The 12954-nt window shown below is 38.8% G+C and overlaps 1 protein-coding gene across 2 annotated transcripts in view; it reads right to left on the reverse strand.

Annotated features, from left to right (window-relative positions):
• Positions 1-12954, reverse strand: part of DOCK8 (dedicator of cytokinesis 8) — a 96692-nt gene that overhangs the window by 53100 nt on the left and 30638 nt on the right. For both annotated transcript variants that reach the window (XM_058826807.1, XM_058826806.1), the window contains 10 exons: positions 10139-10210; positions 6511-6634; positions 5568-5777; positions 5084-5169; positions 3821-3887; positions 3422-3571; positions 2731-2811; positions 1757-1916; positions 994-1133; positions 660-753 (listed from right to left, as the gene is read on the reverse strand). In XM_058826807.1, the coding sequence (XP_058682790.1) occupies positions 660-753; positions 994-1133; positions 1757-1916; positions 2731-2811; positions 3422-3571; positions 3821-3887; positions 5084-5169; positions 5568-5777; positions 6511-6634; positions 10139-10210 (1184 nt within the window). The remainder of the gene's footprint in view (positions 1-659; positions 754-993; positions 1134-1756; positions 1917-2730; positions 2812-3421; positions 3572-3820; positions 3888-5083; positions 5170-5567; positions 5778-6510; positions 6635-10138; positions 10211-12954) is intronic.

Genomic DNA, 12954 nt, shown 5'->3' on the forward strand with positions numbered 1-12954 from the left:
CAATTTAAATTCTCTGCTGTGATAAGTTAAAACTGTTTGTGGAACTCACACTTGTAATTTCTGGCACTCAGCTAGAAATGAAGAACAGTTTTGCCCTCAGTTCATATTTTTTAAGGTTCCTCCACAATGAAGAAGAGGTTGAACTGTAATTTACGTAAAAAAGAAAAATTAAGCTGGTCAGTTGTTTGACAGTAGCTAAACACTGCATGTACTTCTCTACTTTGTTAACTAATGCTGACCCCAATGTCAAGCTAAGATGAAATGTGTACACGTTTTAATTTCTCTCTATAAAATATGTACCATTTCAAAGCATTGCAGGGAAGTAGCAAGGATCCTACAAATTTGCTTTGAAAAACTGGCTTCAAACAGTTTGAATAATAACAAAAGATATCCAGTAGGCACTCTGTAAATTAGGGAGAAAAGCAAATAATTAAAAAAATATCAAGCTAAATCTAAATCTCCATACTTATTCCTGCAGAAAAAAAAATAAATTCAAAAGCATCTGTGTTCAGGTAGATACCAGAAACCCAGGAAGTTCCACAATGCCACATATTATAAGCTTTAAACTCAAGTAAAATATATTTTCGGGTTGGAATTTACAGAACAGTTTAGGGGAGAAAAATACACATAAGACCTTCCATCCAAAATTAAGTACGTACCTGGTAAAGTCTTAATTCTTCTTTGCAAGGAAGATGATCTTTTGAAATCCGCTAAAAATTTAAACAGATCTTCATCACTGAGCCTGTCTCCTTCCTACCGAGAGAGACAAAAATCAGTACCTTTCAGCAGTACTCCATAACACGGAGAAAAGGTTCATCAGTGAACCATGTCCTTGAGGCATCCAAAGCAAGTGGGCTACCATTTACGTGACTGCAGTTATCCTCTGTCCCCACACAAATATAACTGGTAGCTTTTCCCAGCACAATTCATATTACATAGTTAAAAAATGTCTTATGAAATCAGAACTAAAGAGAATCCTGTTCTAAAGAGTACCTGTTTAAAGAAGGTGCCAAGGGTCAGAGAGATTGTTTTGAAGTTTGATGCTGGATAGCTGTCCTCTGAGCTGAAACTTCTCTCAGAAAGCCTTCTTCCCTGCAGCAATGTTGCCTTCTTGTCACTACCAGATCCTTTCCCTTCAAAGGGAAAATAAATGCATTTGCATCTTGTTTTTTGCTTTTTGCTGCACTAAAAAGTTTCTCAGAATACACTAGAAAACCACAGAAACATCTCACCAACATCAGAGGATAGAGTACCGAAAACATTCTGCTTTTATTTCAGACTATGTGAAATATTGGAATACTAGGATACAACTATTGAAGTTCCCTTATTTCTGCTGCAGAGCAGAAGTTTATTTAAATTTTTAGTTCATGGGTTATAAAGCACATTGAACAATGGTCCTGCCTACCAAACTGAGATGTTTGGTATCTTGACTGCTTGACTGCTCAGTATTGCTTGCTAAATCCATGGAGCAAAGGGAATTTTACTTCAACAAAGCCAGTGTTCAATGAAAATTGGACCTAAACCATGAAAGAATATGGTCTTAAAAGAGACAAAAGAGACATAAAAATAAATGTGCAGAGACAACACAGTGGGCACAATTAATTTGTAAGCGTTTGTAGGACTGAAAAGGAAAAGTGACAAGACATGACTTTGAATCTGTGATTCAGTTTCGATGCCAGAGTGAATAACATTGTTTCCATATATCCAGTTCTACTGAAGAGTAATTTTGCCTTACTTAGAAAAGTTAGACAAGTACCGTTTAAACCTTCAGCTTCTTGTATTTCTCGTTCAAGCGTTGAAAGGTTGAAGAAATTAGTTAGGCTTATAGGAATCCAGGCAAATGGCATTCTGTATTTCCCCAACCTCTGACAAAAGGATTCAGCTTGTGCTTTCAGTTTTTCAATCTTTTCTTTTGTCTGAGACAAAGAAAATAATCTCTGTTTCAAAAGTAATCAGTTATTGCAATGCTACCGTAGACACAAATGTAAGTTACGTATTTACAGTTCAGTAAATAATTTGCATTGGTATCTCTCATATTTTCTTGCTACATCACTGACAGGACTGTAGATGTTTTGATTTGTACATTCACTTCAATTTCCCTTCAATGAGTTCATTTGCATTATAGAAATGCAGAAAATCTTTTTGTAGTAATCGTCAGATCCGGAATAATAATCATCATGAGCCGTTAGCAGGTTCTACTTCTTTCATCAGATACAGAAAATAAAATAAATTATTGAAAGCAATATTCTGAAGGTGAGACATGTGGAAGCCCAGCAAACACTCTCAGTCTGTTCCAGGGAGGTAAATGATCATGAATTCCTTGAACAGAACTCACATTATCTATGGACAACAGTACTGAACTGGACAGCTGCACACTACAATAGGCTGTCTGCCCATCCAAATCAATAGTATGTCTCTGAGGTACAAGTATTTCTGTTAACTCTACCTTTCAGTTATCTCCTTTTCTCACCCCTGTCTGCTTCATGACTCAAGACTCTGTCAGTATTGATTTCCAAAGGGGTCAGTAACAAGAATACACCTTGTCTTCTCCTAATTTCTTTCTGTCAGTCACAGACATCAAACTGCTTGCACCATGGATGATTTAACTGGCTTACCCTCCAGTATTTTTGGCATTCCATCCTGTTTCAAAGGGTCTGCTCTTTCTTTGTTGTTTGTTTGTTTTTATCACGCATTTTTAAATCTAAATATTCTTTACAGTTATTTACTTACCTTGCCAGCCTCACTTTCTTTAAGAACCATGTATGGTTCTGCACAATCTCCAATTTCTCCTTGCTGAAGTACTTTTTCTATCTACAAAAAGAAGTAAAATAAGACAATTAAAGAAAAAACGTCATCCAAATAGCAACATGTTGTTTCTCTAGCAATTTGAAAGAACTCGCCTAGATATACAGTTGTATATAATGTCTTAAAACTGTTTTTATGAAGTAACTGATACTAAACCTTCCATCCGTTAGAAAGCAGAAAATATATACGTAAATCACTTGCTACTGCATTTTCACTGAAATCATGATAATTAACACATTCCAAAAGAAGTGGTTCAGACTAACTCAGTTTCAGAATTAAGCAAACAAAATTATGCAAAGAGCACTAAACCAATGCCAAAATACCTCCACAGAATGTAAATAAAATTTTTAAAAGTGCTTTATTTCACTATATTTTTAATTTCCCTTAGGCAGAGATAAGAAATTCTATGTACTTAGTAGAACTGTACACAAGATACTAATATAACTTCTTAGCTGAGAATGAGATATACCACTGGACACCTGCTCACATACTGCTATTAAAAACTATCATAATTTATCTCATCTAGACAAAAGCCATGTTTGTCAGTTCTGTGAACTCAGGCAAAAGGAACAGCTGGGAACAGGCAGAATGGTGTCAAAGCAGCACTGTAACATACCTTTATTACCAGGTATATATCTGATGAGGGATAAGTGACAGAAAATACTGCTGATCTCGCCTGAGTAGACATGTCAATGGAGGGTGTATGAGAACGCAAGAATCCTCTTAATGAGTCAGAATTGAGGTCGCAATGAAAATTTTCTGAGATCTTGAAAAGAAAGAAGGGATTAAAATACATTGCAAAGCAAAAATGCTTCAAGTTTTATTTTAAAACAAGTCAAAAGTTGTAACTACAACTATAAAGTAAACAACTGGAAGCACGTGACTGATTGCATAACAAGAAGCCTGGATCAGACTGCGTATGTAAAACAGTAGTTTTTTGTAAATTTTCCTAATTTATTACTCCTGAGATAAAAACCCAGACCAGCTGAACAAAAATATTGTAATACACACTTACCTTTTTTCTTTCCTTTATGTCATAGAGAGCTATGCATGCAAACAAAGGTTCTATCTCTATATCAAACCTGTTGGGGAAAGACACACAAGACACTGATTGATACTGTGCTTCTATGGCTATGTATAATAAAAAAAATGGAAGACTGGCACTTTCATTAAAAAATGCAGCGAAATACTTAGCTCCAGACCTCAGTTCTCTCAAAGTCTTAAGGATTTTTTTTTTTATTAGTGCATTATATGAGATGATTTCAAGAGGAAAAGAAGGGTAGTAAAGTGCACACAATGTATTTTCTAAATTGGACAGGAAGGTGGTCTCAGAGATCAGTTAAAACTTATGTTGCTTTTTTTTTCTATTTATAAAGTTGTTCTGGCTTTGGCTGGGGGAGAATTAATTTTCTTCAGAGTGGGGCTAGGGTTCTGAATTTGTGCTGAACACAGGGCTGACAATATAAAGATGTTTTTGCTGTTGCTGAGCAGGGCTTACCCAAAACTAAGGACTTTTCTGCTATTGGTACTCCTCCCACTGGTGAGGAGACTGGGTAGTGTGGGAGACTGGGAGGAGACACAGACAGGACAGGTGACCTCAAATGACCAAAGGGATATTCCAGATCATGTGGCACCGTGCTTGGAATATAAATGGGGGGCAAAAGGAGCAAGGCGGGGAAATCTGGAGTGATGGTGTTTGTCTTCCCAAGCCACATCATGTGTGGACTTGTGCTCCTGGAGATGGATGAACACCTACCTGCCCTTGGGAACCTGTGAGTTAATTCCTTGCTTTCTTTTGCTTGTCTTGTGCCACTTGTGCCACTTGCTTTCCCTATTAAAAAGTCTGTCTCAACCCATGAGCTCTCCAGATTTACTTTTCTGATTCTCTCCCCCACCCTGTTGGTGGAGGAGTGAGTAAATGGCTGTATGGGGCTTAGCTGCTGTTTGGGGTTAAACCACAATGAAAGTCCAGGAGTGTAGGACTTGACAGAACATCAGTCGCCTTTTTTTCTTTTTTTTTTTTTTTCCTTTTATTTTTAAATTTTATTTTATTTTATTTTAATATATATAATCTGGGTTCACTCCCTACTCCTTTTCATCCAGGCAAATTAAAGACTTCTGTAAAGATGGATAGAAATAATTTTCTGCTACACTAAGAAAGAACACCTGACCAGTGAATGGTGCTGTACAGGACACCTGCAGTGGTTTAACAAGGTGTGCAGCACTACACTGTTGTGAACTCAGAAAAGGTGAGCAATGTTTGTGAAGGATTACTTACTTCAGGGTCTGCAGCTTCACCAAAATCCTGTTGCCCAAATGTTCTTTTGGGCAATCTGGCACTGGCCGTATCTCCACTGCATCTTCCTGTCATTAAACAGTCATAGTCAATTAAAAGAACTGTAAATTTACACACTCGATTAAAACATTTACATGACAGTAGCCAAGCCGCTGCTACAGACTAGCATCTTCCCTCACTCAGTGGGCAGTTAATGTCTCCAGAAATGAAATAAAATAGATTTATTATTTCTGAACATTTACATTCCTGACCCCTATCTGGCATTTACACCAAATATTTACAGTTATGGGCTCCAAGAACAAGCTACTATGGAAGGTGACACCGTGACATAGCCATATCACCAGCATGTGCCTTGGCCCACATTGAGGGCAGCGTAGTGTTTATCTACTGAGGTGCAGCTTTAACCTCAGGCGTGTTGGGACAGCCAGCTGGGAAAGACTAGCAGGACAGCTGGCTTCCCTCTCACCTCATCCACAGAGGGGTAGAGGGCGAGGAGCTCGGGGTGCCTGTTTGTGCGGCGTGCCTCCTCATTCAGCCTCTCAAACTCCTCTGCGCTGACATGCCGCAGCAGGTGCTCCAGCCGGGGGTCCGGCTGCAGGCTGCGCAGCTCCAGGTCGGAGCAGGCCGGAGTCCTCGAGGCCTCCTCCGGGACAGCGTGCACGTGCTGGGGCCCCACCTGTTGGAAAACAAGAAAATGTTGAGCTGTGGCTTGGTCAACAGGGTGCCACAGAATGGCTCTTGGTGATCTGCAGAGGGGATCTTAATGCCTCCACTGCCATGAAGCCTGATGGCGAGCATGGTGCTCTGCTTGATGCTATCATGGATCACAGAATCACAGAACACGCTGAGCTGGAAGGGACCCACTAGGATCACGGAGTCCAGCTCCTGGCCCTGCACAGGACACCACAAGAATCACACCATGTGCCTGGGAGCATTGTCCAAACATTCCTTGAGCTCTGTCAGGCTTGGGACTGTGACCACTTCCGTGGGGAGCCTGTTCCAGTGCCCAAACACCCTCTGTGTGAAGAACTTTTCTCAAATATCCAGCTGAAACCTCCCTTACACAAGTCCTCAGGTCCTGTCACTCTTCACCACAGAGAAGAGATCAGTGCCTGCCCATGCTCTTTGCCTAACAAGGAAAACATAGACTGCAATGAGTTGTCCCCCTCAGTGTTCTCTCCTTCAGGCTGAATAGACCAAGTGACCTCAGGCACTTCTCATAAAGCTTTACCACAAGGTCCTTCGCCATCTTTGTGTCCCTCCTTTGGATGCTGCCCAATAGCTTTATATCTCTCTTATATTGTAGTGACCAAAACTACACACAACATTCAAGAGGACGTCACACCAGATGCTTCTTTTGAGGGAAGCTGCTGTATTTGATCACGTTTCCCAAAGTGAAGAAAATGTACCTGAAAAGTTGCATTGCCAGAATCCAATGTTTCTGATTCAAATGTTTGTTTTTGAAGTGTTTTGTGAAAATCTTTTCGGGATCCCTTGTTTTTCAGGCTCCAAGTATCTGAATTCCCTTGGTTTCTTTTTTGGAGAAGCCCAAGTCAGGATAACATGAGGAGGAGTTAAAGGAAAATAAAATGGAAAAGACAAATTAAAAATTATTTAAAAATTGGAAAGATTGCTCTGCAAAAAGCAGTGTAGCACAGCTTTTATACAAAAATGTGACATTTCACAACTTTAATGCGTTTTAAAGCACCGTTGCAACTTTATAATGTATATTAAAAACAGTTTAAAAGGAAAAAAAAGTAATTCAGATTATTTTTCTATAGAGTATAAGCCTGAGACAGCAGGAAAACCTGACCTAGGTACAAAATGTGCTCTGATCTTCTTCCTCATCACGGTGATTATTTCAGCAACCTTAAGAAAATGGATCAGGATCACTTATCTCTTGTCTGGCCTCTTCAGTCATATACATCAAAGCTCTTACTGCTCTTATCCTGGACCTAGCTAGTATCCCAAGTTAATACAGATAACAATACATACAACAAACTACATCTTCTAAAAAAATGCTGGCTATTTCTATGCCACAATTCAACCCTTCAGGCTGGCAGCTTTGAAAAATTCTCCTGAAATTTCAAGTTATGTTTTTGAGGCAGATAGAAAAAAAACCAGCAGGTACCCTGAAGAAAAGGTGTTAGATGCATCCAGAGCTCTGTTTCTTTCACTTTAGCATGCAATTTTCTAAATCCTGTGACTGTCCTTTTGCAATCAATCTCCTTCTTTTACAACATCCTGCTTCATCCATTTTTCTTTCTGTGACACTCACAAAGAAATGACTGAACATCTGAGTACTTTCATAGAGAAGACACAGTAAGCAATTATTGATCAGGGAGACACCTTTTTATTACATTCATTTTGGGAGTAACTGAATTATATGCTCTGATGTGTTTTAATTTTAATTGTTTGTATTTTAATAGTTTGCCAGTTCACTGCAATGAAAACTGGTCATAAAAAGACAATCCCAGCTCTCCTTGGATGTGACCTTGTTTTGGAACCACTGTAATCATCCAGAATGGAAGGCAGAAATTCTGTACAACTTTAAGACATTTAAGAATCCAAAAGAGGTTGTACAGATTTTTTTTTACTACCTCTGGTGGCAAACAAATGATTAATGGAGAAATTTATGTACCTAAGTTCACATTTTCTCTGTGGTGTGAAAGCTACACTAGAGATGTCTTTCCCCTAAAGCACTCCTGGAAAATTTATTTACATTGTTTATTTATTTTTAAAAGCATTATAGCAACTACAACTCACCAAATGGCAAACCATGGTCTTAATACACATGTCAATTTAATGAGCACACACTGAATTAGAAAAATTAGATGAGGAAAAAGAACAAAGGACAACTGAAAGGAGGAACAGGCACAGGACAAGCTTCCCATTTGGTCTCCTGAAAGGCCACATGGACTCCAGCTGTGCCCAGCTTTTCTGCCACATACCTCTCTACCCTGGGGCCCAAGAATGACATCTGCTCGTGCCACCCACTGGAGAGTCCTCAATCTCCTGTTTGGAACCTTCACACTCACGAATAGATCAAATAGATCACTCACACGCATATCTCACCCATAGCTCACCAGACAATATATTCAGCAACCTGTTCTATAACATCTGTTAAATAGGAAACTACAGTTTTTCCAGCCTTTCTCAAAACAACATAAAGCCTTCTACAATTACTTTTTTCTCACTTCTCTCTTAATATCTTTTCTTCCTCCCATGCCTGTTTTGGAAAAAAAAAACCTATCCACGCATAACATAAGATTCTCAATAACAATCTATCAGTGGTTTATGTGAAACTGCAGTTTATATGGTAGTGTTTTGTTCTTTGCAATTTTTAATAACTTGCTTGCATTGTTAGCCACAGATACCAAAGCTCAGCTCTCTGGCAGAGTCCATGATCATGTTTACCACAGAGTCAACTGCTCAATAAAGATTTTGAATACAAATTTATCTCACCTGAATGAATGAAATAGTAAAATAGGAAAACTTTCCACATACGTGTATTTCTATGGCTCCATTCACATTTCTACCAGCACACATAAATGTAAAGATAGCTATGTTCTATTTTTCACCTCACCTACTTTACTGCTCACTCCCTTCTCCTGTGCACAAAGCTGCATGCTCTCTCTTTACAGCATGCTCAGATAGCACTGTGTGCAAAAGCTAGAGCCTCTGCTCTGAGTGGTGCAGGAGGAGAGCCCACAAAACCCACTAGCCTGCTTTTAGTGACTCACTGCAGAGCAGTTCTGAGAATTCAGTTTCATCAGCACTCCTGGAGGAAGTCTCTTAGTAACTCCCAGCATCTGCTCCATTGAGGAGCACAAGCTGCACAGTTAAGCAGTGCAAGTTCCTCTACAATCACCACTGTAAACCCATGAGGCACTGGTGGCTTATGCATGTCGTGTCAGAAAAACACAGAGTAACAAGGACGAGTGAAGGGGCACAGCAAAGTGGCAGCAAATGTGTCAGCACTCAACCACCAGCTGCTTCTTCTGCTTTTCAAAAGCTGGGCCTGAGTGCAGGAGTGCATGAAGAGGAAGTGCTACAGAAAAAACAGAGTTCCAAAAACCTCTTTTTGAAGAACAGAATGAGGTGATGGGGAAGGAGGCAAGACATCTCACAGACTTCCCTAAGAGTCTGGGAACAGACATCCCTGTAACAGAGAGCACTGACTGAGTGTTCCCTTCACATTTTACATAAGAAATAGAATAGAATAGAATAGAATAGAATAGAATAGAATAGAATAGAATAGAATAGAATAGAATAGAATAGAATAGAATAGAATAGAATAGAATAGAATAGAATAGAATAGAATAGAATAGAATAGAATAGAATAGAATAGAATAGAATAGAATAGAATAGAATAGAATAGAATAGAATAGAATAGAATAGAATAGAATAGAATAGAATAGAATAGAATAGAATAGAATAGAATAGAAATAAATCAGAGGAAATTAATCACTTATAATGACTACAGGCCCAACTCTGTGTGTTGAATTACACTGACCTCACATGCAGAAATCATTTACTGATGTAAAATAGTAAATTTGGGTATAACACTGATAATCCCATGAATACACTCAATCACTGCTGGGAAAGTCCATAATCCTTGAGTTTTCAGACACATTTGGAAATCAAATCATGCTGAATTTTCAGGGCATGAATAGAGAAAAGCATGCAAATATAATTTTTATTCCTGTTATCTTTCCTTTTAGTGGGATCAAACAGTACTAGTTTTCCTGATTAAGATAAATCATCGTTACAGAGGGTTGCTGTGAATTTCTTCCTATCAACTTCCCATCCATTCCCAGAGTGCCTGATAATTAAGAAGCAGATGCAACAGTGTTTGGCAATGCACACCATCTCAAACAAAACCATGTATTTATTTATACTACTTAAAAGTCAGTTCTTATCTTCAATCTCTGACTAAAAAAATTATAATTTAGGATTACTTATAACAGCAAACATCTCCTCTCTGATAAGTGAAATGCAATGTATTTTAATTTTATTTAGTTTTATATCACTTACTTTCGGTTAACAATCAGCCACTCACGGATGTAAGTCTGAACACAATCTTTGACATGTGAGTCCAGTTCAACCCTGTGGAAAAAGCAACATATTTCAGCTACTAAGTCACACTTTCAGGACAACAAATTTATCTAAACATGCTAGTCATATAAAGGCCTCTCTGTTAGTCCTCTCCTGTGTATTTATTTTGCTGCTAAACTATTGTTTGAGGTTCAAAAAAATTCTCCGTACTGCATGAATTCCCTAATGCAGGTTTTTGGTACTGTGCTGATAAACATACAAACATACATTTAACAGAGGTAACCTCTTGCCATACTGTCTATTCAGAAATATAAGAGTGATGTTGCAATAAAATATAGTAAAATGAAATAAATTATACAACATAACCAATCTTGTGATTTTCAAAACTTGATAGTAAGTCTCAAGATACAGAAATATCATTTTAGAGGTCTCAGCTCCTGGACTCTTGCAAATAGCTACTTTTTATACATGTGAAGTTTTACCTTTCTTACAAAAGCAAAGAGAAATCTAAAAAAGGGACCCTAAGATTTTGATCAGATAGCATACCAAAGCTTTAAGTTCTAAGAATATATTATAATTTAATTTCCTGTTTTTCAAATAAGTCCGCTTTAATGAAGGGGGACGTGAATGTTCCTTGATAGATTGGGTACTATTTGGAACTGCAGCCTTTCAGCCATGGACAATGTCCATGAATTTCATATTATGATGCTGTGGCATAATTCCCCTATCCCTGTTCTTAATTTTTTTAGTGACCTTTTCCAAAATAATTTGTAACATCCTCCAATCCAAGTGAGTAAAAGAGTAAGTAGGATACACATTCAATACAGGAACAGGTGAAAGGTATGATAATTTTTAGCACTTTCCACATAGAACTCTTAAGAGATTTGCAACTGGTTACCAGGGCTGGCTAAGAGCTGATTTGGGTTCATGTGTGCATGGTGGGACAGAGCCTTGGCTGATGCCAGGCTGTTGCGTGCCCCTGCCTCTGGTGGTTCCTGCCTCTGGTTCAGGTGGGAGGTGTGTCTGCTGGCAGGCAGTACATTAACCCAGTTTGGTCAGTGGTACCTGTTTCCTGCTGTCAGTGCGCAGAGACATCAAAGACAGCATTGCCTGCAGGCCAATCCTTGGTGCATGCCCCTCCTGTGTTCTCATCCTCCCTAACACATCCTGGCATCCGTGACCAGGATTTTCTGTAAAAACGCTATCAATGATAGCAATGTGAATGGCTAAGTGGCCAGCTGATGCCTAAAAAAATCTGATGAAAGCATATTTGTTGGTATCCACTATTTGAGCTTTGCCACAGACTCCTTATAAAACACTTAATAACTTTGTGGTGCAAATCAGGCTTAAAACTGATTGTACAGCATGAGCCTGCATGGTCTCCTACTGGATAAACAAATAGGTAACTGCTGTTTTAAACACCAGGCATAGTGGGAAGTAACCTTGGAAATAGGTAAGAAATAGCCTCATTTTAGATGTAATTTCAAAAGTTGAATGATTATTTCAATATTTTTGTCCATCATTTAAATAAAAGATTACTTCAAGAAAAAAAAACAAACAAACCATTCATTGTCTTCCACATCAACTCTCTCTCTCAAATCCACATAAAAACAAGAATACCTTGGAAAGATTGGGACTTTTTCTATAAGTAACTTCAAGTGAAAATCACCTTTTGTCCAAATATTAGAAAATTCCTTAGAAGCTGTGTGATTCAAAGAGTTCTCAGGTAACCTAGCATGGCATCTCATCTCTACTGTATTTGTTCTCTTGAACTATTTGAGAGAAGCACTGGGCCAAGAAGAAACTTGCACACTGAAAACTTGCTTAGCAAGAGGGTTCTCAGCTAGTCTACATCTGGCAAAAATCACACAAAGTGTGCTTCCTGCTTAGCCTCATTGCATTTGGTACGTCGGACAGAAAACTCCGAACAAATACTGCTGTTTCATAGGGCTCTAGTTTGAACAGCTGGCTGGTAAAAATTAGAGCAGCCTGTAGCAACTTTTGCAGGGACACAGGGAGGGATGCAGGTCTACCCTGTAAGCCAAGACCCCATAACTAAGCTCATTTGTCCCTCAGCACGGAGGTTCAGCACAGCACTGAATATAGCTGTGCTGTTCATTCCCTGGAAACACTGTAAGGAGCCAGTGCCCCATCCCAAGCACATTGTATAGTTAGCCATCTCTGCAAATGTAGCAGTTTGGGGCTAAATGGGGCTGACTTCACATTTATCTCACTGTTACTGAGTCTTGCAAAACTCAACAGGCCTTTGGAGATTTACTGAAAGGTACCATTTTCAGTGAAACAATCCCTGGAGAGTATTTAGTATGCAACGCACAGACTTTCTAATACCACATCGGAAAACTCTCCAATGAACTTTCTCATTCTTAAAAATCCTTTTGCTCATTGCATGTCTGTTTTTCAAACCAGCTTAAATATTTGCAGGACCACTGAGCACCAGTGTCATGCTTCCTATTTAATTTAAGCTGTTGAAAACAGGGTAATTATTTCATCATTGTCAGCCTAAAACCACGTGTGACTTCTACACTAGAAATTAACACTCACCCCCTTCCTAAAACTTGTGAAGAATGAACCATTTCCTCCCATTTAAGCAAGACAGGTACTGAGAAAGAGATTCTTAGTGATCTGATCAATGCCATGTAACACACAGCTGCAGCAAAAAACCCAAACCGCCCCTCCCCCCCACCCCAAACCTCAATAATGTGCTCATTAAACAATCAGAATCAACTTTCATCTCTGGCATCACAGAGGCAAAAATTGTTTTTCATACCATTCTC

The sequence above is a fragment of the Poecile atricapillus genome, chromosome Z (assembly GCF_030490865.1).
Source record: "Poecile atricapillus isolate bPoeAtr1 chromosome Z, bPoeAtr1.hap1, whole genome shotgun sequence".
Classification (NCBI taxonomy): domain Eukaryota; kingdom Metazoa; phylum Chordata; class Aves; order Passeriformes; family Paridae; genus Poecile; species Poecile atricapillus.